The 27,325-nt window shown below is 49.3% G+C and overlaps 1 protein-coding gene across 3 annotated transcripts in view; it reads left to right on the plus strand.

Annotated features, from left to right (window-relative positions):
• The first annotated feature begins 2,006 nt into the window (after positions 1–2,006).
• TBX1 (T-box transcription factor 1) overlaps positions 2,007–27,325 on the plus strand; it is a 44,923-nt gene continuing 19,604 nt past the window's right edge. Inside the window, exons 1-3 of one of the 3 annotated variants that reach the window (XM_081842779.1) lie at positions 2,007–2,370; positions 7,507–8,038; positions 21,288–21,389. In XM_081842779.1, the coding sequence (XP_081698905.1) occupies positions 2,088–2,370; positions 7,507–8,038; positions 21,288–21,389 (917 nt within the window). In that variant the 5' untranslated portion in view covers positions 2,007–2,087. Of the gene's footprint in view, positions 2,371–7,465; positions 8,039–21,287; positions 21,390–27,325 lie in introns of those variants that run through there. The other 2 variants (XM_081842780.1, XM_081842781.1) reach the window with 2 other exon arrangements.

A 27,325-nucleotide genomic window follows, 5' to 3' on the forward strand; every position in this document is an offset into this window, starting at 1 on the left:
ACTTTTTGCAATTTTATTTTTATTTTATTTTTGCTTAACAAACCAAAAAATGACACATCCTTTCGGCTCAGAGCTTCAAATATATTCAAATAAGAGATGGGATTTGACCAAAGACTTCGTTGTTGACCGATATAGAACTTTGTCATATTAGATAGTTTAAAGTGTTCCTAGATATTAATGCAATAAAACGGCTGGAATGGCTCAGGATTAGACCGCGGTGAATGTGTCCTCTCAGATAAGCTGATTATACAAACCATGCACTTTTTGGATATGTTTTCTCTCCTCCCCCCCCCCCGTCGCCGTCATGTATTATTTTTTAAAAGATTATTATGGCCAGAGGCCTCAAAAACCGAAAGTGGCCCGCGCCTCTCTGGGCGTCTGAGCCTGGATCGGAAAGAGATGTCTCTGCCTAGGTCTCTACGAAGCTTATTCCCACCCCGAGAAAGTGTTTTAAGTTTTTAAGCAGGTGCTGTTTGGATCTGGGGCGCTATTCCCTCCCCCCACCGCAAAAATTAAAACCCACCCCTGGCAATCCTTCGCAAACTAAGCTGGTACGTGTCTCGTCCCCAAGCCTCGAGCCAGATATTATGGGTCGGTGATGACATCTCCGGCGCGAGGGGAGGAGAGGTTTGGGGTGCGAATCAAGGCTCCTCACCATAATTGCCATAGAGCTGTAATTGCTGTCTTACGCAACGTTCAGTTTTGCAGAGAAACGCGGCTTCGCACAACCCGACGCGCGCTTTAATGGGAGGGATGGAGATCTAAGCGCACGCACTTCTGAGGATACAGTAGCCCATGGGATTGGTGCATTGGGGCGTGTGTGTGTCTTTGTGTGTGGTGGGGTCACCGCTAATAGTGCGGCCTGTTTATAGGTCAAAGCAGTAAAACGCAGTAGAACTAATCTGTCCACACGCACCTCTGGAGAAACCGTTTTCAGTACCGGCCCACAGACCGGGCTGAAGAAGGGATGGTTCATTCTCAAGGTCTTGCGTAGCTAGGTGACCCCTTCTTTGATTCGGGCAACCGCGGAGCGGACTGTTTCGCTTCTAGGCTGGACTCACTCTGGGAGGGGGTTGCGCTGCTTCCGCCTATATAGGTAATTGCTGGTGATTCTGGGGTGTCCTTCCACACCTGGGCAAACACTCCCCACAAAGTTTCTGCTATTATTATTCTGGTGGCCATGGCAAGAGAACTGGAAAAATGAAGGAGACGCAGTCTCCCCGCTCTACTGCTCGCCGCCACAATCCTCTCCAATTTATAGCTCTCTTCTTTGCTAGTTTGTCGCTGGTAGTGTTTCCGCAAAGGAAGCGGAGAGTGGAGGATGCGAAATTAGCGGCGGGGCAGGCCATTCTTACCGACGCGCCAATCCGTGTGGCATCGCCACCCACGGGAAGGTGCGCAGAGCGAGCGAGAGGAATCCTCTGCGACAGGGAAGGCAGCTGCGCCCTCAGCCTGGCAAGGAAGGCGCGCTCAGAGGAGGGAGGAAAGTGGTGTAAATAAACGCAATAAATCCAGGGGAAACGGGAAAAAGGGAAAACCAGGAGCATTTACCTGAGCTATTCCTTGCTGGGGAAAAAAAAGGAATGCGGGAGAGATGTGTGGAGAAAGCAAGAACATAAAATCCCACTCGATCCTAAGCGCTTTACCTGGAGGTAAAACCTCCCTGAGCAGGCGCGGCACTTACTTCCGAGTAAACGTGGCTAGGCCGGCTGCTGATCCGAGGTGCAGGGGGGGGGGGAAGCGGGAGGGGGGACGAGGTGGCAGAGGAGGAGGAGGAGGAGGAGGGAGATTTCGGGTTGGGCCAAGGCGCGGAGAGCCACTTTCCGCCAGCTGGGAGGAGGGAACGGCGATGGGTTGCTGGAGGGGGGGTGGGGAGGGAAGGGCCAGGGCAGAGGAGAGAGGGGTGGGGGAGCCGCTTCGGAAACTTCCTTCGGCTCCTTCTCTTCCCGCAGCAGTTTCTGCCGCCGGGCCGCCGCGGGGCCCCTGCCATGCGCGCCGCGCGCGTCCCAGCGCAGCTGGCCCTGGCGCGCTGATCTCCCCGACGGGCGAGCCGTTTCCACCCGGGCTCGGCGGTTCTCTGCCCCCCTATGGACGACGCGAGCCCCCTATCCCCCAAGGCCAACGCGTTCAGTATCGCCTCTCTGATTTCAGCCGCTGAGCGCGAGGGAAAAGGAGGAGGCGGCGACGAAGAAGAAGAAGACGACGACAACGACGAGGAGGAGGTTGTAGTCGCTGCGCTGGACTCCGAGCCCAGCGCCGCCGCCGCCGTCGGGGGGGGCCTCCGCAGACCTTACAGCCCCTCCGCTGCCGCCGCCGCCGCCGCCGCCCGGAGGAGGATGCATTTTAGCGCCGTTACCCGGGACATGGAAGGTAAGCGGCGAAGAGGCTCGAGAAATTTGCTTTTAAAAAATAAATCAATCAACTAGTTGGTGGGGAGGGGAGAGTGGATGTCTGCAAAAATATGTGGCGCCCCTCAGCCACTGCTTAGCGCAGCCAGCACCCAGGGTTCAAGGGCGAAGGGAGCTCCGGGGATCTCGCCCACAGACACTCGCACAGTTTGCTCGGATACTCGTCTCCCGGTTAGAGTAACCCAGCTCTGCCGCGCACGGAGACCCGGAGACGGCCCAAGGGGCTGTATTGCAGCAAGGAAACCTTTTGACAACAGCCTCAAACAAAGCAAAACCCAGCGCGCCCGTCCCTCTGCGGCGCGCACGCCGACACCTGGAAATTCAAGGTGTCTGGGCTTACTTCCGAGTAGACACGACGACTCCGCTTGCGCTGCGCCGGTTCCCTCGCTCCAAGGAACTTCCGCGCATTGAAAATGTGCCTTCTTTCGCGTATATTATTTTCCGTGGCGCTTTGTCGCCGAGGAATAACGCGGGTTTTGGGGGCTTCGGGACTTAGGGAGCTGCCTGCTGCCGAGTTAGACCAGCGGTCCCTCTAAACTCTTCTTACTGGCACTGGGTCTCCGGGGGTCTGGGGCGCAGATTTTCCCCAATCCTAAGGGGTCTGAACTGAGGAGCCATCTGCCTACAGAGCATGCAGTTTGCCGCTAAGCCACGAACGACCCTTCCTCATATATAGGCTCCCCAGCGAAAAGCGCCCCCGGATCCTCCAGCTCCGGGCCGTAGCCAGCGGAGATATACTCAGAGTAGACCCAAAGGAGCTAATGAACCTGTTAGTCATGCCCATTAGTTTCAATGGGTTCTGCTTGGAGTACCCATTATAATTCATAATAATTAACGACAACAATAATAATTATTATTATGATGAATGTTGTGCAGCATTACCAAGTCACTTAGCATTAAACTCACCGTGTGAGCGGATGGGTCTGTGAGCAGCAAACATTGCAGTTCTGTTTGGGGTTCTTAAAAAAAATAAATAGTCCATACTTTTGTTTAACGGATCTAGGAACTAAACCACAACCTCTTCTGGTTTGCTCGCCCGCCCGGCGTCTTTTCTTTGGAAAACGACTCTCCTCTAAAAGTAACCGAGGCCGGAGTCCCGAAACAGAAGCCTACCTGGGCGTCAGCCCCATTGAACCCAGTGGGGTTGGCTTCCGAGTAAAAGCATCTGTGGCATTTGGGTGGCACATATAACGTTAGCAACTGGAGCCACCGCCCACGGAAAAAACAAACAAACCACAGGCTCTCTCAAATCGATAGTAAATCTAGGTTAGGCACATGCTTGTAATGTGCTGCTTCGCTGTCAATTAGCAAAGTAGCCCTGAGCTATGGAGTTATTAGCAGCGATTGCAGCGCAGTGAGGAAGGGACCACGTGTGTGTTTGGGGGGAGGGGGGGGAGAAGCTCTCTCTAATTTGCCTGTAAGAACAAGAGAAAGTTGAGTATTTGGAACATATAAGTCTATTCTATTCTTATTATTAAATTCTATTGTTATTATTAAATTAGTACAAGGAACTATAATAGTTCCCTTCTACATAAGGAAAGTCAAGGGAATGCAAATCTAACCACAGGACTTTTTAAAGTCCCGTTCCTTTCAGTGGGAAGAGATGAAGTCTTGTCTTAACCCTTACTGAAAAATAAATGGCTGAAACTTCGGAATAAATGAATGGAACTACAGGTTTTGACCGGATGGTTCCCATATACGGTGCAGATTATACACACAGGATCACACTAACGTTCTGTGGAGCTGACATAAAACACGTTTGAGTCTTGCTTCCCGGTAAATATGGTAAACACTGGGTTGTATTTTATATACAGAGATCTTAATCACTTAACTTGGAAGCCAGTTCCATTTACGTTTTTAAAAACAGTTTACTATAAATAAACACACAGAAATGAACTTGTGCTAGATTCCACTGCGATAGCCCGGTTCATTTCAACGCGCAACGGGGCGTTAGCCTTGGCGGGGAGGAATTAATTCACGAGATTACAGAGCTTGGAAGAAATACAAATAATTAGAAAGAAAATAAAATAGCAGTGTTATGGTATAGGAAGTCATATGGCGCTTATAGAAAGTATAAAACAATGGTTTTAGAACTTTTAAAAAACCCCGGCTGGTTCAAAGTCAGGAGGCGATTTTCTACAACAAGGCCACATAGAATGTGAAATCCATAAAGTTTAATTGGAGAGTGGCGGAGAGGATTCTCTGTTTCAAATATTCCATGTGGGGGAGAGAGAGAGAGAGACTGGGGGCTCATCCAGACGACCAGAGCAATAAAGGCTATATGCTGTATTACACAGCGCAGCCAAGGACACCGTGCTAAACAGCAAGCGAATAACACAGGACACAATATGGATTTAGCACGTGTTTGTAAACCGCCTGGAAGAACTAGCTGGTGGAAATGCAGGATACAAATAAACTTTAATTAATTAAACTTCGCGGAAAGGTCACCTATAGGAACCCCACGGAAGTGAATGGGAGAGATGTGGTATTGCGCGGTCCCGTTCACTTCCATGGCTCTCTCTCTCTCCAGAATGAGATCTTCTGGCTTGAGGAGGTGTCCAAGAGTAGCTCAGAATAATATGACGGGCTTCCACACTACATCTTAAAATAAGCCATAATAACTTTTTTAAAAGTTGCTTTTTAAAGGTTACTTTTAAAACAGACTATACTTACTTGAACTGAATCTTAAACAACAACAATAAAACTTATATTATATATTCGCTATTTCATTATATAGCGGGATTTAACCTCGGCAGGAGAGTCCTGCCAACTTTCCCCAGATTTCTTAGTAACCCAATTCTCTTACAGGAATATTTTTTGAGAGGAAGTAAGCTCCATTGAATAGGATATCTAAAGAGTCGTGTAAGAAAAGATGCCCACTCAGTCTGGTTTCAGTGAGTATTCTCCGCAGGAATAACTTTAATCTTAATTTTATTTTTAAATCCGAACAGAGGAATCAGAATAATTCTGTGGTTTCCTTGGAACTTGACTTCCAAGGAAATGCACTTCCCACGGCAATCTAATAATAATAATAATAATAACTTCCCAAACTAATCTAATAATAATAATAATAATAATAATACCTCTTCTTGAAACCAATACCATTTCATTCCTTCCAGCATTGGGGGGAACGTCATAGCTCAGTGGTAGGACATCTGCCTTGCATGCAGAAGGTCCCGGGCATCTCAGGTAGAGCTGGGAATGTTCCTTTTCTGAAACCCTGGAGAACCGCTGCCTGTCATTGGGGACAATATTGAACTAGATAGATCAGTGATCTGACTCTGGGTTAGCAACAGCGAATTTATCCCCCTACCCTCTCCAATACTGTGTTCACATATTAGCGAGCCCGCAATCCGGATTAGTACTGCAATCTCATATAAACCTCACTCAACACTGTATAGATCGGGGCCCTAATTCGGACAATTTCGGGTTGGAGAGGGGATTCCTGTAAAAGTCCTCCTGGCCATTTAAACAGAGTTAAGAGCTCAAATAAGGCCCCTCGCTTTTGCTTCCAGTATACGGCTTAAGAGATTTGTGGACCGGCGCTTGCTGAAGTTTCAGAGGTCCTGGGTTAAAAACGAGCCTGTTTGAATGGGTAGGAAAGCTGCAGTGGTGCTGGATGAGTTTCCGCATCTATAATATGCAGATAATTAATTTGCAGTATAATAGGAAATGGGGGTGGATGAGAGCAGATGCAAGTGGGGTTTTTTTGTGTTTTTAAGAGGTTGCATGTAAATTTTTGCTTGCATCAAAGCTGCTGGAGCGAGCCAAGGAAAAGCCCACCCCCTCCAAGCGCGCGCGCGCGCTCTCCCCGCTTGTCAATCACTGCGCGGCTCCCGAGGCAAGGAAAAGCGCGCGCGCGTTACCTGCAGGGGCTCCCCTTTATCGCCACTGAAGAAGAAGGGAGAGGGGGGGGGGAGGAAAGTAAGAACCGGTTTGGTGGCAGCGAAAAGAGGGAGGCCTCTGCTGAGAGAGAGAGAGAGAGAGAGAGAGAAGAGGCCGCCTCACGGCCAAGCCAGGAGAAAATGGAAGCAAAGCAGGGCGTTTAAAAGATGAGGGGGACGAAGAGGAAGAAGGTGGGTGGGGGGCGGAGGAGCCGAGCCCTGCCCGCGCAGCCAGCCGCCAGCGCTCGCTGGCTGACTGACGGCCGGGCTGGCTGACTCGCCCTCTCCCTTTCGGGGGCGAGGCCAAAAGCCCAAGCGAGAGAGGGGGGGAGAAAGAGTTTGGCGGTGGGAGGAGGGACGTCCCCTGCTGGGCTGGGCGCGAGGAGGAGATAGGAGAGCGTGGCGCGCGCGCCCAGGCCTCTCCCCCGCCGTGCTCAACCCCACCCCCCCAGTCCCCGGGGGAATGACTCAGTCCGTCTGTCAGTCAGTCAGTCAAGTCAGTCAGGAGCGCCACAGCGCGAGAGAAAAAAAAGAGAGAGGCAGTCTGAGGGAGTTCTTGTCAGTAGCGCTCACTCTCTCGCTCGCTCTCTCGCGCCGCCGGGGAAGCGAGAAAACGCCGGGGAAAAGGAGCTCGTTCCTTCAGAGCGCGGGGGGCTTTTTCTGGGCCTCTCTCTCTCTCTCTCTCTCTCGGCGTACAGTTTTCTCTCGGCGTCTCGCCGGAGCCGAGGCGGTGGCCGCCTCGCGCGCCTTCCTCGGAGAGCCCCCGGCGCGTTTATGAGGAGAAGCAGCCGCGGGGATAAGCTGGAAAGTTTCTGGTGTGCGCGCGCAGGCGCGCCACCGAGAGCGGAGGAGCGAGCCCGCCGGCGCTGAGGCGAACTTGGCCGAGCGCTTTTTTTTAAAAAAAAAAGGGGGGGTGAGAAAGAGAGAGAGAGAGAGAGGAGAAGAGCAGAGGCCAAGTCAACCGAGAGAGAGAGGGGCCTCCATTCTCTTTCTCCCTCAGCGGCGGGGCGCTATAAATTGAGGCGGCGCTGGCGCCGCGGCCCAGTTTACCTCAGGAGGGCGAGCAGCTCCGCGAAGCGAGCAACCGACCTGACCGCCCGCTGTTCTCTCTCTCTCTCCCCCCCCCCCACTCCTTCCTTCCCTCCCTCCCTCCTTTCTCTCTCTCTTTTCTTCCTCTTCTTCTTCTTCTTCTTCTTCCTCCGGCATGATCTCAGCCATCTCCAGCCCTTGGCTGACGCAGCTGTCCCATTTTTGCGACGTCGCCGCTTTCACGGCCAACAGCCTGAGCAGCCTCAACGCGTCGGCGGCGGCCGCGGCCGGCTACCACCACCTCTCGCCGTCGCCGGGGGACCCGTACGGGCAGCAGGAGCCGCCGCACTACGAGCCCTGCTCGGCGCAGCAGCAGCAGCAGCAGCAGCAACACCCGCCGCCTCAGCCGCCGCCGCCCCCGGCGCCGCAGCACCACCACGCCAGCCAGCAGCAGCAGCAGCTCGGCTACGCCTTCCCAGGCGGCTCCGGGGCCAACCCTCCTCCTCCTCCTCCGCCGCCGCCGCCGCCGGGCTCCGAGACCCCCGAGAGCGGCGGAGGGGGAGGCGGCGGCGGCGGGGGCTCGGCGCCGGCCTCGGCCAAGGCGCCGGTCAAGAAGAACCCCAAAGTGGCCAACGTCAACGTGCAGCTGGAGATGAAGGCGCTGTGGGACGAGTTCAACCAGCTGGGCACCGAGATGATCGTCACCAAGGCCGGCAGGTCAGAGCCCCTTGCGCCTTCCTCCCCCTTTCTTGTTTTGCGCGCAGGGGGGGGGGCGGGGTTGGGGGTTGGACTGGATGATCCCGGAAGGTCCCTTCCAATGATGCCATTCCCGGCCTCTCCAGGCTCCCTAGTCTGGAGTAAATGGCGGGGGGGGGGGTCTTGCTCAGAGGAGATCGGGAGAGGCTTTCGTTCGTGGTGCCTTTTATAATGGACGGGCCTAAGGGAGTCAGGTCCGTTGACTTCAGTGGGGCTACTCTGAGCAAGGCTAGCATGGGGCGCTAGGGGCTTCCTTCCCAGAAAGTGGGGTCCGCCGTTTCTCCTCACCCCCAAACTTCTTCCCCAAAAGCCCCCTTCTCAGATGCTTTCTGCCCCGATGGGCAGGCAGTGCAGACGAATGGGAAACATACCAGGCGTTCTTTTATTTATTTTAAGGCGATCATCATCATCATCATCATCATCATTGTTATTCCAGTAGCACCTTAAAGACCAACTAAGTTAGTTCTAGGTATGAGCTTTCGTGTGCATGCACACTTCTTCAGATACACGAAAGCTCATACCTAGAACTAACTTAGTTGGTCTTTAAGGTGCTACTGGAAGGAATTTTTTTATTTTGTTTTGACTATGGCAGACCAACACGGCTACCTATCTATAACTATCTATAACTATCTATAACTGAATCATTGTTATTGTTATTATCACACGATCCTGCCACAGTTGGGCGCTTTGGGGATGTCTGGGGGGGGGGTTGGGAAGGAGGGAGGGCTGCGATCCTATGCCTGCAGAAACTTGCAAGCTATGTTGGGCTTTCTTCTGAGCAGAAGGCACGCTGAGGATTGTGGCGTTGAGGCTGCGATTCTGTGCTCGCCTTGGATAGTAAAAGCCCTTTGAGCGCGTTGGGACTTTTAATCGACTTCCTGGAGTTTATTCTTCGTTCCTGCCGTGAATACCACTAGGTACCCCCCCCCCTTCTTGCTTGTGGCATTTTTTTCACCCTCCCCTTCATTGTTTTCCTTACGTTCTTCCTGCTGTGGCTTCGGTTAAGTGCAGGAGTTACTAAGGAACGAATTCGTCCCTAAACGCCCCGATCCCAACCACTTTCACTCGTTTCCTCCTCTCCTCCTTCAGCGGTGCTTACTTCCAAGTGAGACTATGTGATCCAGGATCCTTCAGTTTATTGACTACGGATTTCATGTAGCGACATCTCCGCTTATCTGACCCAAAATGTTGCTGATTTGTTTGCTTTTTTTTTTTTTTTTTAAAAATCCCCTTTACAGTTCACAGTAGTACAGGCTAACGCTGGTGGAAACCTTTTTGATTTGAAAAATAGGTGTGGAGGATCATCATCATCATCATCATAATGCGATGATTAAATGATTAGTTCATTACCAGTCTTAATCAACCCTCATCCTTCCAAAACTCTTGCTTGAGCCCCAACTTTTACATATATGCGCAATGTGTATTTTTAAAAAGTAGCGCTGTAATGGTTTAATAGATCCTGTACACGTTTACTCAGAAAGAAGTCCTACTGAGTTGAATGAGAATTGCTCCAAAGTGTGTGTGTGTGTGTGTGTGTGCGCGCCTAGGATCGCAGCCTGCGCTCCCTCTACCGCCCCGCCCCACCCTACCCTCCTCGTCATTTCCTTCCGATAATTTGCTGCCCATTATAACTTTAAAATAGCTTCCCGCAAGGTGGTAGCCCACAAATTAACTAAACGTAATTGTACTCAAAACTGGCTGATCCACTTTGATCCTGAACGCAACAACGTGTACTTGTCATTCCGGCTGATTTAACGAGGACTCGTTTTCACCTAAATAAATTGTTTCGGGTGGGGGCGTCAGCGGTCTCCCTTTGATTCGGCGGAAAAGGCAAGCTCGATCCCTAAAACCCTTCGATCAGGTAGAAGCAGCCCGCTTGGCCTGACTTGGTTTGTGGGTTGTAACGTGTAAAGGGGTTAACGCGTGACCACGAGGGTTCATTCCCTATTTTGGGAAGAAAAAAATGTACAAAAATCAGAATTAAACGTTGAGATCTAGGCAGTCGAGCGGAGATTTTAACTTCCACAGGGATACGCTGCACGCTTTAAAACTTTATATCTTAATATTTTAGCTGGCGCAAAATTTGCTTAAAATCTTAAATACACGTCGTTTCTTTTCATTGTCCGGAGTTTGGGTTCTAGTCTCTGTTGAGTCGCGTAAAATGTGGGTTTCTCAACATACGGTTTCTTTCTTTCTTTCTTTCTTTCTTTCTTTCTTTCTTTCTGCCGTCCCACCACAGTGCAGAAAATTAAAGTTCAGAATTTCAATGCCGTTTTAATGTTGTTGTTTTTTTTAAGTTCCTAAGGAATGAATTCAAATTCCCTTCGGGGGATAGATAGGTTGGAAACATTTTATAGGCCTGTTCTGGAAGAAAATATATATTTAAAAACTTCACTCTTCCAGGGTAATCTGCTTTCAGTCACTTGTGTTTCTTTAAGGGGAAGCTCTGCGTTTTGTCTCAGTGTGGAAAAGAAGAGTTGGGAGCGCAGAACAGAGAAAGCCTCTTATAAATGTGTGGGGAAGCGCGGAGAGGCAAACGTGTGTTTACATTGCTTAAAATATATATGAAAAAATACAGGGAGGGGGTTATATCAATACAGAGCTTTGTTAGTACTTTAATTTGAGCGGGGAAAATGATGGGATTTCGCCTGTTTAGTCATCTCTTTCTATTCCTGCCTTCGGAAGGGAAGTAAAATAAATTCAGGATTCGCCCTAGCAGGCCTCTCAAACTCGCTCTCTCTATAGTACATATATATATATAGTATATATACATACACAATAAGAACAAAAATAGGTTGTTTTTTTTTAAAAAAAGTATTTCGTTTCGTTAAAGCCTTAGTTCAGCATAATTTAAACATTCATTTATAAAATGCTGGGGATTTTTTAATTTTATTTTTTGCATTTTAAATTTTGGGTATATACTAAATGAAACACCTACTTCAGAGGGCCGCATAAATTAACTGAACACACACACAGCCACCCCCACCCCCAACGTTTCTGTCCCAGCAGGAGTTGTCGTATATTATGCTCCCGTTTTGTTACAGCAACAACCCACAATTCAGTTAAGTTGAAATTATTAGGAGTTGTTGCTCCGTAGGGGCCCGGGCTATGGAGCGGTTTCTGCCGAGGCAACGAACGCCGCCCAAGGCGCTATAAACAAACCTCCGCTTCCGCGTCAGGAGAAAGTTCAAGCCTGCGCTTAGTTCCTCGGAAGTAAGGCCCAGCAAGGTTCAGTTCCTCACTAGCTAAGAGTCTTTAGGGTGACATCGTCTGTGGGTATACGGCCAGCAGTTGGTAGATCAGCCCCGCTGGTTTCAAAGGGGAATTGATTGAAGAATCACAGTCCCTAACTTCTTTTTATGGCAAGAATGCGGAGAGAGGGGAGGGCTAGCTGAGGCCTTGAATCTGATCCCAACCAGCGTGGCAAATATCGTTGGTCTTCCAATCGCGGCACACGGGCTCACTTTTATTTTGTTAGAGCAAGGAGCTCCGGATCTGGCTTGTCCGCCCCATAACCTTTTTGGAGAAGAGCCGCTTTGGTTCTGGAAAGGAAAGACTCCATTGCAGAGAAGAGGCCCGGTGTGCGCTGGAGTCCCATTTGGGTCTGACGCTTTGGGGGAATTTTCTTTCTTTCTTTCTTTCTTTCTTTCTTTCTTTCTTTCTTTCTTTCTTTCTTTCCTTCTTTCCTTCCTTCCTTCCTTCCTTCCTTTCTTTCTTTCTTTCTCTCTCTCTTTCTTTCTTTCTTTCTTTCCTTCTTTCCTTCCTTCCTTCCTTCCTTCCTTCCTTTCTTCTTTCTTTTCTCTCTCTCTCCGACTGTTCCTCGGAAGCAGAAACGCCTGCACATGTTTGCTGGTAGCAAACCGTGAGCAGAAAGGAACAAAGCCTGCCAAGTCTGCCACCGTCTCCTGCCGAGAATGTTCGGTAGGAATTATTAGCCAACCCGGTCATAATTTTCTGTGTCCAGTCGCCCCCGCTCTCTTTCCCTTTCTGTTTACACCTCTGCAGCAAGGAGTGATGCAGAACACCTGCTGGTAGGCAATGGGCACGATCCATGCTCTTTTAAACTGCATTGATCTCCCCCTCTTTTCTTATCAGAATGTCATACATTTAATAAAAACACCTTCCCAATCCTGGGAACCTTCGTTTACACCTTAGAACCCCCAGCACCCTTAACAAACTACAGTTCCCGTGATTACTTTTTTTGTGTTGGGGGTGTGTGTGTGCTTTAAATGTATGGTGTGTAAGCAACTTGATCTCTCCCAGGGGAATCTAGGCGGTTTCCAACGAACTTGGCTTTGCCTGGATCTTGCCCAGCCTTTTTAGATCAAGGGTTTTTCCTTTCCTAGGAGGCGATTTTTAAAGTAACTGGTCTAGAAGTTATGTAGCCGTGTCAGAAAGAGAATACCCACCCCTTTTAAACTTCCACAAAAGAACACTCTGTTTACTTACTTTACTTGGCAGTAGTTAAGTTTAAATAATATTTGACTCTGGACTTCACAGTCCTACGGTGACTCTATAGATACGTGTTTGGGGACCCTCCTGCTCATTCTTCTGAGTGGGTCCCTGGACTTCTGCCCCCAAAGTTCTACCTGGATGGCACAGTTTATAATTGTTGATCGTGTTAGAAGAACCCTTTTAACTTAATACGTTAAAATGAATTTCCTCCCCCAGGCATAACAGAAATTGCTTAGTGTTGTTCCTGTCGCTTTGAGTGTTTGCTCAGAAGTAAACCTCGCTGTAGGAAAACGTAAATGTTCACAGTTGTTGCGTTTAAGCAGCGCGCGCACACACACTTTCCTTTCCAGTCCCTTTGGAGCTAACCGAAGGGACGGGGGGGAAAATACAGACTGGCTATGAGATAATCACTACCTCATGTGGACGCCCCGCATAAAAGTGAGCGAGCAAAGCGTGACATTGCCACTCTAAATCTAAAATGCTATACGCAGTCACTTGGGATTGAGTCCCATTGGACTCGATGCGATTTGCCTCTGAATAAACATGTATGCGAGGATTGCAGTAAGAAGCACAATGTGGAAAACGTTTATTTAGGAAAGCAGAGATTCTGGATTTGAAAGGAATCTCTCCATGGGCGAGCTTTTTGTTTTGATTTTTTAAAAAAACAAAGACTTGCGGGAAAAGGAAACTGAAGCCCCAGTTTGTCTCTCAGATTCGCGAGAATTAGGGTTCATACCACCAGGCAGCTTCTAAGTCAATGGCTGCTTTTGTTCTGATTTGGTAGGGCTGGAATAATGGAGCGGGGGAATGGATGACTTCCTAAAACCTCGGCGATTGTTTCAGTGGGGGGAAATGCTCTTCGCGTTGATTTCGCTTTGGTTTCAGAGTTCTTTGCCCACATTCCTGGGCCCTGCTGTGTGCGCGGGCCTCCGTAAGTGAGTTGGGGGGTTTGTGGGGCGTGGCTTTTGGATTTGAAAGCCACGATCGTGGTTTCCCCAAGAAGTTCTCTATCTGAAACGGATTTCCTTTTTTAATAAAAGGTCAGCGTCGTTGATTTCAACAGGGGTCACGTCCCAGTGAACGTGTTTATTTATTAGCAACACTGATACACAGCTTAATTTTTTAAAGTAAAAAAAACCCCTGGCTGTAAGCGGTTTCAGGGTCTGTGTTAGGGTCTGCAGATATGAAATCCACGCATTTCGTATGTTAAAGAGGCCCTGAGCTTGTGAATCGAACCGTTAACCCCTTCCGGCCTCCTATTTTTGGGCGTGTGTGTGTGTGTAAATAGCGGGTTGTCAAATTTTTAAACGTCAATTTTAGATAGAATTACAATTGCAAATCCCCGAAACGCTTAGGTCCGGCCAGGGCAGTTTGCTGGACGTCGTTCTGTGCTGATCCCTGCTGCTCTAGAATTTTATTTCGCCCATCTACATTGTAAAAAAATAAGCCACGATTCTATCATCCGAGAACCCCTTGTCTTCCCTAGTTCCTTTCGCGGTGGGTCACTCCAAAGCGGTTTTCTTTGCTTCTTCGTTTTGACTGATTTTAGTAGAGTTGATTACGAAGCAAGATTCTCTAGGGGGTGTCTTCTAAAAATCGTGCTTGCGCGTTTGAGAATCTGCTGGATTATTTTTAAGTGGAACAACGAGGGTAGAATTAAGGCTTAATTCCTAAACATTTACTGGGGAGTAAGTCCCGTTTAACTTACTTGGACTCAGTTCCGAGTAAAGGCAAAAATGCTCGCCGAAAGTGGTGGGAAAAATTACTGGATATCGTTCCTGTCTATATTTTAAACTCTCTCACATGTTTACAGTCCTTACATTTTAGCCCAAACCGTTTTAAAATTCTGAACGCCTCTACCAGAGGTGGTGAAAGGGAAAGGTTAATAAGGGGCGAAACAAACCGATATAATTTTTTTTAAGACAGGCTTCTAGTCCCTGGTAAGGGCGAGTGGTCCGGTTTATTTTAACGACTCCTTAAAACCGGTGATGCTTCAAGCTGGAGTTTCTCAAGTTAACGTGTTTGTTTTTCAAGCTTCATTTAAGGCCAAACGCGAAAAAACACCGGGGCGGGAGGTTAATAGGGTTCACCTCCTGTTAAACTATCAGCTCAGGGCCTGACACAATATTGCGCTCCGGGTCTGGGGGTGTGTGGTTTGGTTTTTCCCCGAACGACTCCGAAGTCGTCCCAGTCTCCACCAGACGGGACAAGCAGGCACCGTTAAGCAGAGATGCCCGCACGTTTTCTACAAAGAGCACGTTTGGTTAGGAGCCGGCCAAAGAATCTCTCTCTCCCAAGCGCAGACTGGGGGTGGGCAGAGAAATGTTAAGGGGGGAGGCTCCTGAAACGTCGGGAACAGAAAGGACAGCTGTCCCAATCCGCAATGGACACTTCTCCCTCCCTCCCTCTCCTTCTCTGCCTCTCTTTTTCCAACGGAGCCTGTGCTTCTTCTCCCTGGAAAGCGAAGCAGCTCCCGGACCGGGCGGCCAGTCTTCTGTTGCAGCGAGCAAGCGAGCCTGCACACCCCTGCGCCTCTTTGGCTGGGAGTAAACGCCTGTTGAACTCCCCTTGCCTGGGGAGCTGCTGAAGATCTGCGTGCCCCGAGGGAAGGCAGGAACAAGGGAATCTACGCACCAGGGAGCCCACAGACCAGCAGTACGCAGCTGGCAGGAGAGGACTCTTGTCCGCCTTCGTTTAAGATAATCCATTTGTTTTAGTATTTAAATTGTAAACCGCCTTGGGTGCCTTGGCAGAGAAGGCGGTGTACAAATCGAATAAGTAATTTAAATATACAACCCAGCTCCCTGCATCTTGCGGACTGGGTTCTCGCAGAAGTTTATGCCGCAGTAAATCAATCCATCCTTTTAAAAGGTCGCTTCCAGGCGGGTTTTTGTTTCGTGAGCATTCAGCCCGACTTGTTTTGGGGAGGGGGAGGTTAGACGATGTAGCGGGCCTATTTCACGAGCAAGTCATTCTGCTCTGTGGCAGGGAGGAGGAGAGATTAGACGACGTTGTGCCCAGCAAGTGCTATTCTGTACTGTCCTTATTTTTCAGAACATACCAGTGTTCCCTGAAAGGGACCCAGTTTAACAAACCTGCTCAGATATCTTCTTCATATGGTGGTACAACTTTTTTTGTGTGTGTATGTGTGTCGGGGAATCGCCCCTGACATCTCTGATTAGAAGCAAGAGAAACGGACAGCTAAGCGTGTCTCTTTATCACAAGCTGCTAAGTTTACTGGTGCCGCATAAGTCCCGCACTCTAAGAGGAGCTACGTACTGAGACTACAGTTCTATACAACGGGGAGTAAGACCCAACGAACTCAACAGGGCTGAGTAGATATATATTCGACTGCGCTGTTGATGGGACGGATTGTGGCCATCCTTACCCAACTTTTATCTTTCCGGCCCCTTGCAGATCGAGCCTCTGCATACTTACTTGGGAGTAAATACCACTCTATTGCAATAGGTGTTATCCTTAGAGACGAAGTCCTAGAGTTTCTGAATTGTTTAAGTACAGAATCTTAGGACTGTAGAGCTGCAAGGGACCACGCGGGTCATCTAGTCCAACCCCCTGCCATGCCCGAATCTTTTGTCCAAGGCGAGGCTCGAACTCACGACCCTGAGATGAAGAGCCTCTTGCTGTACCCGCTGAGCTAACCCAGCCATCCCCAGAAAGCTGGTCTGATATAAAATTCATTATATATTTTTCGGAGTGGGGCCTCCTGCACATTTGATTTCAGAAGCCCCATCCTCTCCGTTTTCTTAGACACCCAATTTACTTCGGGTGGGATTTGCTCCCAAACAAGTTTGCTCGGAGTTGACACCTACTTTGTCCTCCCATCAGCTTAGCAGTTAAACATTTTAGCTGGGGGGTCCTGACCGATTTCAAGGGGGGTTTTATTTCCCAATGGGGTGGGGGGAAGCGATCCAGAGAATTGAATGCTGCGCGCTTAGCTGTGCGAGCAGAAGCAGGCTGGTGCTTTCAGAAAAGGCTCCCGCCCGCCTTGGTCTCTGCCTGGATTGCGCGCAAGGCGCCTAAGGATTTATTTTTAATTTATATCCCACTTTTTTCTCCAGGGAGCTCAAGGTGACCTACCTGCTTCTCTCCCTCCTTATTTAATCTCCGCAATAGCCCTGTGAGGTAGGTTAGGCTGAGAGAGCGTGACTTGCCCAAGGTCACCCAGTGAGCTTCATGGCCCAGTGGGAATTTGAACCCTGGTCTTCCAGATACGAGTCCACACTCTAACCACTAGGCCACACTGGCTCAGAAAGCCCGAGGCTGCTTATGCGCACACCATGCATTTTAAAACACATTTAAAACACATTCTTCCAAAAGATCCTGGGAACTGTAATTGGCCCCACATAAAGCTACAGTTATAGGAACGGGGTGGCGCTGTGGGTTAAACCACAGAGCCTAGGACTTGCTGATCAGAAGGTCGGCGGTTCGAACCCCCCCCCCCATGGGGTGAGCTTCCGTTGCTCCTCCCTGCTCCTGCCAAGCTAGGAGTTGGAAAGCGCATCAAAGTGCAAGTAGATAAATAGGTACGGCTCTGGCGGGAAGGTAAAGGCAAGCTTCTAGATCTCACAGAGCTCTTCTGTGAAGAAGTGGCGTGGGGGACTCGGAACTTTGCTCTCCATCATCTTTGGATGGAATAGTTGTTGGTCCTACAGCAACCTTACTCCCCACTGCCAAAAAAATTGATCCAACGCGGTTTCTTTTCATTTCCAGTTTATCCACTTCTAACAAACAACTTCTCTCTATGTTGTGCATTAAGGAACAACATAGGAAGGCTCTGGGTTCACCTCGCCCCCTATACAGCCTTTCCCACGAAGCCCCTTTATAAGCTCCATGAACGGTGCTAACTTCGCCGAAAATCGCTCTGTAAAACGCTTCTTCTTTCCTCCCCCAGTTGTTAGGGCATATCGTCTCCGAGGTTTTCTGGTACTCCGTGCTGAGCAAGATGCAGGACTCGGAAGTTAGCAGCATCGCATGGGGCATTAACTCTTTTTGGGGGCGAAATGCCCCAGCGCAACCAATGGCTCTGGCAGCAGCCCCAAACCTTTGCACCCCAGCGAAAGTGTGCAGAGGAGACTAGGCGTAAAAGCTGTGGGAATGTTAAGGAAGGTAGGAGTCAGAGCATCTCCAACCCTGGAGAACGGCTGCCAGTCAGTGTAGACAGTACTGAGACAGATGGACCAATGAGTGTGAGTCTGTGGGAGGCAGGTTCCTGTTCGCGTATGTATGTCATGCTCAGGCAAACTGGAACAGGATCGCCTTCTTATGGAGCGCAAATGCTTTTCCTGCCCCGGGAATGCGCCATTCCACTGGAACTTCTTCCACAGTAAATCTGTTGGCCTTTAACGTCCCACTGGGCGGCTCTTCGCTTGCTTTTGGTGCAACAGAATCACGCTGGCACCCTTCTGGAAGCTGGGGCGCTCATCCTGAAGATGGGAGGGGGAATCGTTCCCAAGCCAGGATGCCGCGCATATTTGTGCAGGCTCCAGACAGGCCCCGGGGGGAAACGTGGGCGGAGAACCAACCGCTTTGCAGCAGGCTCAAGCGGCGCTGTTTCACCTGGCCGGTCCACATCCATTCCCAATGTTCAAGGGTCTTATGTTGTCCGACGTTCGCCCTATGCAGAGTAGACCCATTAAAACTGAAGGACTCGACTAACTTGGGTGTGTTCATTTTAATGGGTCTACCCTGAGTGCAACTTGGGCGGCGAAGAAGCTCCCCGCACTTAGAAGAGAAGCATGCTGGATGAAAGTCGAGGCAGAATCCTTCTCCTGCTGGATTTCTGCTTGCAAGGGTTTTGAATTCACTGCACCGCGGAGAAGCCGCCACCAGCAGCCTGAGGCGGGGTAGCCTGGGCCCTGGGAGCAGGAAATATTATACTTGAGACTTGTGCATGTGGGACCTGATCCGAAGCTGCTGAATCTCTGGAGCAGCGTGCGTCCTCGAAAGAAGTAGAGGAGGAGGGGGGGTACCCACGTGGGCGAAGGTCGGCCTATTAAGAGTTCCTCAGACTGCTTTCACTTTCCTCTTTTGGCCCCTAGAATTGTATTTGGGGGGGGGTGGAGGGAGGGGAGACACCCAAAGCTCAGAGGGAGAGAAAAAAATCCAGCCCTGCCAGAAGCGAAAATATTTGGATTTATAAGTTTAAGCAGATGTTTGCCACTCCCTCTTCCGAAGAAAACCACGCTGAAGTCAAAGGGATTTAAGTGTCCTTTTTGGCACCGTTGCGCTTTTCTTCTCTGTGACCAGCATCTACATTTCCGGTGCCCCTAAAATACCACGAAGCTGTAACAAGGGAACGGGGTGAGAAGAAACAATGAAACACACAATTAGCACATTTGCAAAGCTAAGCTGGGCGCTCCCGGTATGGTTTCAGATTGGATGTGTGGGGTTGCTTGCATTACAGGGGGTTGGACTAGATGACCCGTGGGGTCCCAACTCTGAATGGAGAGGAGAGAGAGCGTGAGAGCAGTGTATTGGTCTGTGGGGTGGGGAACCGTAGGGCCAACCAAAACATAGTTGTGAGCAAGCTTCTAGATCTCACAGAGCTCTTCTGTGAAGAAGTGGCGTGGGGGACTCGGAACTTTGCTCTCCATCATCTTTGCATGGAATAGTTGTTGGTCCTACAGCAACCTTACCCCACCTCCAAAAAAAATGATCCAATGCGGCTTCCTTTCATTTCCAGTTTATCCACTTCTAACAAACAACTTCTCTCTATGTTGTGCATTAAGGAACAACATAGGAAGGCCCTTGGTTCACCTCGCCCTCTATACAGTGGTACCTCGGGTTACATACGCTTCAGGTTACAGACTCCGCTAACCCAGAAATAGTACCTCGGGTTAAGAACTTTGCTTCAGGATGAGAACAGAAATCGTGTGGTGGCGCCGCGGCAGCAGTGGGAGGCCCCATTAGCTAAAGTGGTGCTTCAGGTTAAGAACGGTTTCAGGTTAAGAACGGACCTCCAGAACGAATTAAGTTCTTAACCCGAGATACCACTGTAGTCTACACCAGGCTTCCTCAACCTCGCCCTCCAGATGTTTTGAGACTACATTTCCCATCATCCCTGACCACTGGTCCTGCCAGCTAGGGATCATGGAAGTTGTAGGCCAAAAAACACCTGGAGGGCCGAGGTTGAGGAAGCCTGGTCTACACGCCCTGCTGCGGCTCTCCAAAGCCTCCGACGGGTGCTCCTTCCTACCGTCCCTTTTCCTGCATAAGACTCCATCTCGGGGCCATCAAGGGTTTGAGCCCCACATTGGTCGAAACATTCCTGCATTGCAGCGGGAGGGACTAGATGACCCATTTAGTCCCATCGAACTCTGCAATTCTATGAAATCTACCCCTGCCCCTTTAAACCGGATTTTGAACCAGAACACTCGCTGGCCCACTGAGCTGGGCGCGCTCCACATTCGCTTCCAGTAGCATGTTTAGGATAGCCAGACAAGGGCTGCGCGCGCGCACGGCACACGTTTAAAGCGCACAGCTCCCCAAAGGACCATGGGAACTGTAGTTTAAGGGTGCTGTGACTCGAAGTGCTGTGGCGGGTAAACTATAGTTCCCAAGATTTCTCGTGTGTGTGATGTAATCTGCTTCAGATGTATGGTGCGTAACCAGCCGAGGAGAGCATTTCATGTTGCTACCCAAAGTCCCACTGGTTTTAAGCGTTCGGGATTGCCTCTTCTGACGAATCTTTCCTCTGTTCCTCTTAGCCTGTTCTTAGGGCATTGCCAGCCTAACTAACTAACCTTACCCGGACAGGCTGGCGACGCTTACCCAAACCATTGTCACATCACAGGCGCTCATCTCTAGGCCCGCCACTAATGCCACTTCCTTTCCGAGAGAATAGACGGGTTTCAAAGACTGAATGAATTTATTATTTCGGTCACAGACCAGTTCCAGCCCACAAACAATATCAAGGAAGTCATAAAACACGGCAGGGATACATTTGAATTTGCAATTAGGTATAATTAGGTACTGCAGTCGCAGTGAGTTTTGTCTCAGACGGGCTGAAAGGTTTTCTCCCCAGCAGTGGCGTAGCGTGGGTTGTCAGCACCCGGGGCAAGGCAAGTAATTTGCGCCCCCTAACCCGTGGATTTGCGCCCCCTAACCCTAACCCCCAGATGTTGCGCCCGGTGCGGCCGGCCCCCCCTGCACCCCCCACGCTACGCCACTGCTCCCCAGTTCCACTGAGACTTGCATTTGCTGCCTGGGTTGTGCGTAACCACCTTCCAAACACCAAGGTGAGGAGTGCAGGTGAAGCTGCCTCGCAGAGTCACGCCAGGAAAAGGCTAGCTGTCCACTTATCCCAGAACTGCTTAGTATGTTTGACCGGCAGCTGCTCTCCAGCTAGCTGGGCCTTCAAATAAAAGGGGTCCAACAACCACGCGCACAGCGTGTGCGCTACACTTGCGGCTCCTTGGTAGACCATCCGCTTTGCATGCCTCTCCAGGTCTCCAGGGAGATCCCGCCGCAGGTCTAAAATCCCGGAGAGCAGCTGTCAGTCGGTGTAGGGATGATGCTGAGCTAGGTGGCCCAATGATCTGCTATGAGGCAGCTCCAGTGCAGCCGCTTCAGCGCTGCTAATCCGTGGGTCGTTAGGGCAGCGCCCAGTCGGGTCAGATGTGTTGGTTTGTTTTGTTTTCCCACGTACCTCGCCAACCACCGGGTGCAGGATCAGAAAAAACGTTTTTCTCTAACTGGCTCATCACCTGCGCTGTCCTTTCCTTCCCTAATCCAGGAGGATGTTCCCCACCTTCCAGGTGAAGATTTTTGGGATGGACCCTATGGCAGACTACATGCTTTTGATGGACTTCGTACCCGTGGACGACAAGCGATACCGGCAAGTACAAGGGCACCTCTTCTTTCCGCTCATATTCCCTGGGTGGAAGCAAAGATTCTCATTAAGGGAGCCCAAATCGGCGCTCAGCAAACTTTGGAGTCCCTCGCAGCTCTGGAAGACTAGGGAGCGCTTGTTCAGCGCTTTGCACTAAGCGGTTTACAAGTATAAAAAAAACCCCAAACTCCGCCGACTTTGGAGTGAGCCCCGTTGAATTCAGTTAGGACTCGCTTCTAAATGGATATGGTGGCGAGGATAGTGTTTCAAGGTCATTTGCAACGGCTATGGGGGCAGAGTTGTGGGGCTGGAGTCGCAGGTGGTTCTCCGGGGGTTTGCTAGTGTTCAAGCTGTATGATGTCGTGTTTTCACGTTCTCTTAAAATCAAAGTCTAAGGGACGATTGCAAATATTAGGAACCAATGCAAAACAAAAAAACAAACAAACAAAAACCTTTTAAAAAAATCCCAAAACCAAGTTCGATATAAGCACTTGTAAATCCCAGATCAGGACAGTTTATTTATTTATCTAATGGATTCTCATTTGTATTGCTTTATTCTCTTATATAAACCAACCCACGAGGGAGCTCAAAAGTTGTAAATTCACAATCTCTCCATGCATCATGTTCTTGAATTTTTTCCCTTCCCTAGAGACGGGAATGTAACTTTTCAGTCGTGCAGCCCGATGCAGGCTTACTCTTCCCAGCTAAAGTGTCCCAAAGCCTATCACAGCCCGGCCCTACCCATCTTTACTCAAGAGCAAGTCCCATTTATATTACTTGGGCTTTACTTCCAAGCTAATTCACGCTTATAATTGCAACACTGAAAGCAGAAGTTGAACCCCGCCCACACACACCTTTTGGACTGCCGCTCCGCTCGAGCATATCGTTTCAGCGACCCTGACACGCCTGGGCGCATTCCGACGTGCAAACACTTTCTTGCGTGCCAATGCCGTGGGAATGTGGGGAGCGGTGGCTCAGATGAGGGATAAGTCGTGCGGGAGGGGAGAGAAGGAAAAGCACTCCCCACGGGATCCCTTGGCTCGGCAGAACCAGCAGCTTTGAGCCCTGCCATTCCAACGCGCAGGAAAGCCAAGCCCGGATGGCGATTACATCCCAATTTTACTGCCTCTTTTATCGTGTTTTCGCTCCGAGGCCTCGGCAATTTGTCAGCGATTATCTCCAATTTTGTACTCGGTAAAAGAATCCGCCTCACGGCCATCCTTCCAAACGGGTTCGGTCGGTGGAAGTCGATTTCTGGCTTGCAAGCCCTTAGGAATCGTGGGTGGGATCATCGGGTTGACTGATAACCAACCCACCCCCCTCCGCCCGATCCATCCACACACAAACCCCTCACCCGCGAGAATTTAATTGGCCACAATCTGTTGTCTGTTACAACATTCCTATGCGTGTTTATTCTGTAGGTTCTGCTGCGTTTAGGATCCTGCAGTCGTCCATTGCAATTGCTGCGTGCATCAGTCAGGAAGGAAGCAACCAACAGCCAGCTGAAAGGGAACTGGGTTTAGAGTCTGTGATCCTGTAGGCAGCTACTGAGGAGTAAGCCCCATAGAACGCAGGACTTTGGAGCAGGGCCCCATCTATCAGAATCCATTGTCTCATATTTCAAAGGAAGAAAACCACCATCATTATCATTTTATTATTTATGAATAGATTATATATATATATGGTACATTTCTAGTCGCTCTCCATCTTCAAGCTCTGCACGGTTTAATCCTGGTGTCCCAAAACTAGCACCCTTGTAAGCACCTAGTCTTCTGAGTCAGATAATAATAATGATAATAATAATCTGCTTAAAGTCAAGCTAGGCTTCTCAGCAGTTCATAGGAACCAATTACATAAGCAATAAAAAAACAAAAAACCCATAATTAAAACTCACAAAATAACAATCCCATTAAAAACACATCGTCCACATTGTGTTCTGCATATTTTTTGGACTACATTTCCCATCATCTCTGACAACTGGCCATACTGGCTTGGGCTGCTGGGGGCAGGAGTGCAACAACATCTGCGAGGCACCTACACTGACTACTTGCCATCTAAAGAGGTGTGTCATCATAAGACAATGTCTAAAGTGATCTAACTGCGCCGCTGACATTGACATTGACGAGAGCAGTAGAAGGGACATACTGTATAAGAATGTGAAGTGAGGGAAACAGGGGAGATACATTTTAGGCAACAAGAGCCTCTATCTCAGGGGTCAGGAAACTTTTTCAGCAGGGGGCCGGTCCACTGTCCCTCAGACCTTGTGGGGGGGCCGAACTATATGGGGGGGAATGAACGAATTCCTATGCCCCACAAATAATCCAGAGATGCATTTTAAATAAAAGCACGCATTCTATTCATGTGAAAACGCCAAGCAGGCCGCACAAATAACCCAGAGATGCATTAAATTAAAGGGACACATTCTACTCATGTAAAAACAGACTGATCCCTGGAGTGTCCGCAGGCTGGATTTAGAAGGTGTTTGGGTCGGATCCAACCCCCGGGCTTCAGTTTGCCTCCCATGATTTATCTGTTCCCCACTGCAAGGATGCATCCCCCCCCACTTTCTCTTCCTCTGGGGAGCTGCTTGGGGAACAGCTCAGTGCTTTGCAGCCAGGAGGTCCCCAGTTCAGTCCTCATTATCTCTAGATAGGGCTGGGAGAGACTTCCTGTCCATGCCAGTGTGGCATAGTGGCTAGAGTGTTAGACTAGGACCAGGAGGTAAAGGGACCCTGAACATTAGGTCCAGTTGTGGCTGACTCTGGGGTTGCGGTGCTCATCTTGCTTTATTGGCCGAGGGAGCTGGCATACAGCTTCCAGGTCATGACTAAGCCGCTTCTGGTGAATCAGAGCAGCGCACGGAAACACCATTTACCTTCCCGCCGGAGTGGTACCTATTTATCTACTTGCACTTTTGGGTGTGCTTTCGAACTGCTAGGTTGTCAGGAGCAGGGACTGAGCAATGGGAGCTCACCCAGTTGCGGGGATTCGAACCGCCGACCTTCTGATTGGCAAGTCCTCGGCTCTGTGGTTTAACCTACAGTGCCACCCACTTGGTTATGAAGCCGACTGGGTAATCTCTGCCTCTCAGCCTAACCTACCTCACAGGGCTGTTGTGAAGATTAAGGGGGGAGATAACCACATTGGAGGAAAATAAAAAGACAAATAAACAATAGGAGAACCACTGGCAAGACTGATGTTCTGACTCAATATAAGCTAGCTTCCTATATTCCCCACCTTCACACCCATCCTCCCCCTGTTATAGGCTTTGACTCCCCCCCATACCTAGGGTTTTCAAAGACCCAGTGAAAGGAGCATTTATGCGTTTTGCTCCAGGTCCGAGGCGCCTGGCAGAAAAACAAAAAAACCTGCTCCTATGAAATCCCAATGCCAAAGATGTAAATATTTAGACAGATCTCCAGCTTCCCAGGGCATTTCAGAAATGTTTGCTTGTCAAAGGCAACGGGATATAGAACATCTAATTGAGGATATCTCTCTTTTTCTCCCTTTCTCTCCCCCCCCTTCCCCTCCATTTTTTTGGCAAGTGATGGTTCTGCTCAACTCCAAGGCGAGAAGATTCTCCCTCTGAGCCAAAGCAGACTTTTAAATAAACAATCACAAAAAGGGAATGGCACTCTCTTGGCACTCTCTTGATTCAATGTGGACTTTGGGGAAGAAAAAACACACACCGAAAGAACAAATCGGTGGCAGGTTTTGCTGGAAACCTGCTTTGAAACTGCACTGATTTGAGAGAAGTTTCCACTGAACTCAGTGGGCCTTACGTCTGAGTAGACATGCATAGGTGTCAACATATTTAACTGTCCCGATGACATTTAAACCAATTACTGCTTCAACATGCTTCTCTCTTGATTCAAGCGAGGCATGCCAAATGATTCTCTCTCTTTTTTTAATAGAAAGATCACCTTTGCTAAGATGGGTCGGTGCTGATTTCAGCATCAGACAGACATTTTCGAGGCAGAATGCCTGTATATATCAGCTGCAGGGAATCATAAGTAGAGAGAGTTCCTGGGACATTTGGTTCCTCTTTGCATTTGGTTCTCCAGTGTAAGGACAGGGTGCCGGACAACATGGGCCTTTGGCCTGTCCTAGCAGTGCTGTTGTTATATTACTACCATATCTGACTCAGTGGCCTAGGAAGGACGCGGGTGGCGCTGTGGGTTAAACCACAGAGCCTAGGACTTGCTGATCAGAAGGTCAGTGGTTCAAATCCCCACAACGGGGTGAGCTCCCATTGCTTGGTCCCTGCTCCTGCCCACCTAGCAGTTCGAAAGCACGTCACAGTGCAAGTAGATAAATAGGTACCACTCTGGCGGGAAGGTAAACGGTGTTTCCGTGCGCTGCTCTGGTTCGCCAGAAGCAGCTTAGTCATGCTGGCCACATGACCCGGAAGATGTACACCGGCTCCCTCAGCCAATAAAGCAAGATGAGCGCCGTAACCCCAGAGTCAGCCACGACTGGACCTCTAATGGTCAGGGGTCCCTTTACCTTTACCTAGCAGGGCTGTTGTTATATTCCTACCATATCTCCATTGGGCCCTAATGACTCAGTGGCCTAGGTGTCCAGAGATCCCTTTAGCTTGAACCAGCAGGACTCTTCTAATGTTCTTAACTTCCTGAGCATCTGATCAGCTGTTCCCACCAACTTATAGACCTCATACTAAAATATTACAGCTTCTTTGCAAGCTAGCGGTTGAGAAGCTACAAGAGCAGAAAGTGAAGTTGTTCCCATCACACAGAAGGAAAAGCAAAACCTGACACACCCACACATTAAAGTTCAGAAATGAAAGGCCCTTTCTGGAAGACATCCACTCTGACTTTGGAGCTCTTTTCTCTCATCCCAGATGTCCATGCACTGCTTTTGTTTACTCTGTGGTGAAAGGAACTCTCTGCCCATGGTCAGCGGCACCCTCTAGTTACTGTCATTTTGCATCTTTCAAGGTGACGTGCTGGCAATGAGAACAATTTTTTTGGCTGAGCCGTAGCTCAGATGCCACCCGGCCTCTGGCTGTGGTAGGTCTCTTTGTCTCGCTTCCAAGATCCTTTGCCAAGGGCTCCCTAGATTAAAGCTACAGCCCTATACAGATGCAATACTTGACTGTCCCACAATTACCACATATTTGCTTAGCTTCCTTGTGGGGTAGGCAGAGCAGTCCAAGTTACCACTGCTGCCGCCAGAGCTCGGAAACATGGGAGAGGGATCTCCAAGTCTACTGACCAGCCACAGACTGGGCCTGATCTGTGTTCTAGCTCTGCGTTGGTGCAGCAATTACTCTTGCATGGAGCCCAGTACTGGCTGGCACTGGCTGGGACACCAGCTTGGGATCTGGTGGATCTTGGGCCATCTCAGTCCTGCCCCTGCCCTGCCAACAGAGCGCCCCATTTTGGGGCTTTCAGCTCTGGATGGGATGGTGTTCCTTCTGCCTATTACTGTTGAAATCAAATATGCCTACAAAGCTGATATTTTGTCACCTGCTCAAAATTTTTATGTTTCACCAAGTGCTTCGTCAGTGCTGACCGTTTGTTCTGGATTTTACGATTTTATAATTTCTTTCTATTTATTTATAATTTAATACATTTATTTTGCTTTAAACAAATACAGATAAACAACCAAAATTACAAAAGAAAAACCTATAATAATAATAATAATAATAATAATGGAAAAAGCTAAAAAACTACAAAAAATATCAAAGTACATGGCATAGAACATAAGCCATTATGGGAAAGAAAAAAGGAAAAGGAAAGAAGAAGAAGGAGGGAAAAAAGGGGGGGGGGGAAATAAGCCAAAACACAAGAAGGCTCGTCTATTGTACACTTCTTTCAAGGTTACAACAGATCATTATTCTTATCAATTCTCTCTATCTGCATTCCATACCTCATCTTGGTATCAGGGAACATTTCCCTATTTTATAATTTCTTGTACAC

Source organism: Podarcis erhardii, assembly GCF_964252035.2.
Source record: "Podarcis erhardii genome assembly, chromosome: 15".
NCBI classification, from domain to species: Eukaryota; Metazoa; Chordata; class Lepidosauria; order Squamata; family Lacertidae; genus Podarcis; species Podarcis erhardii.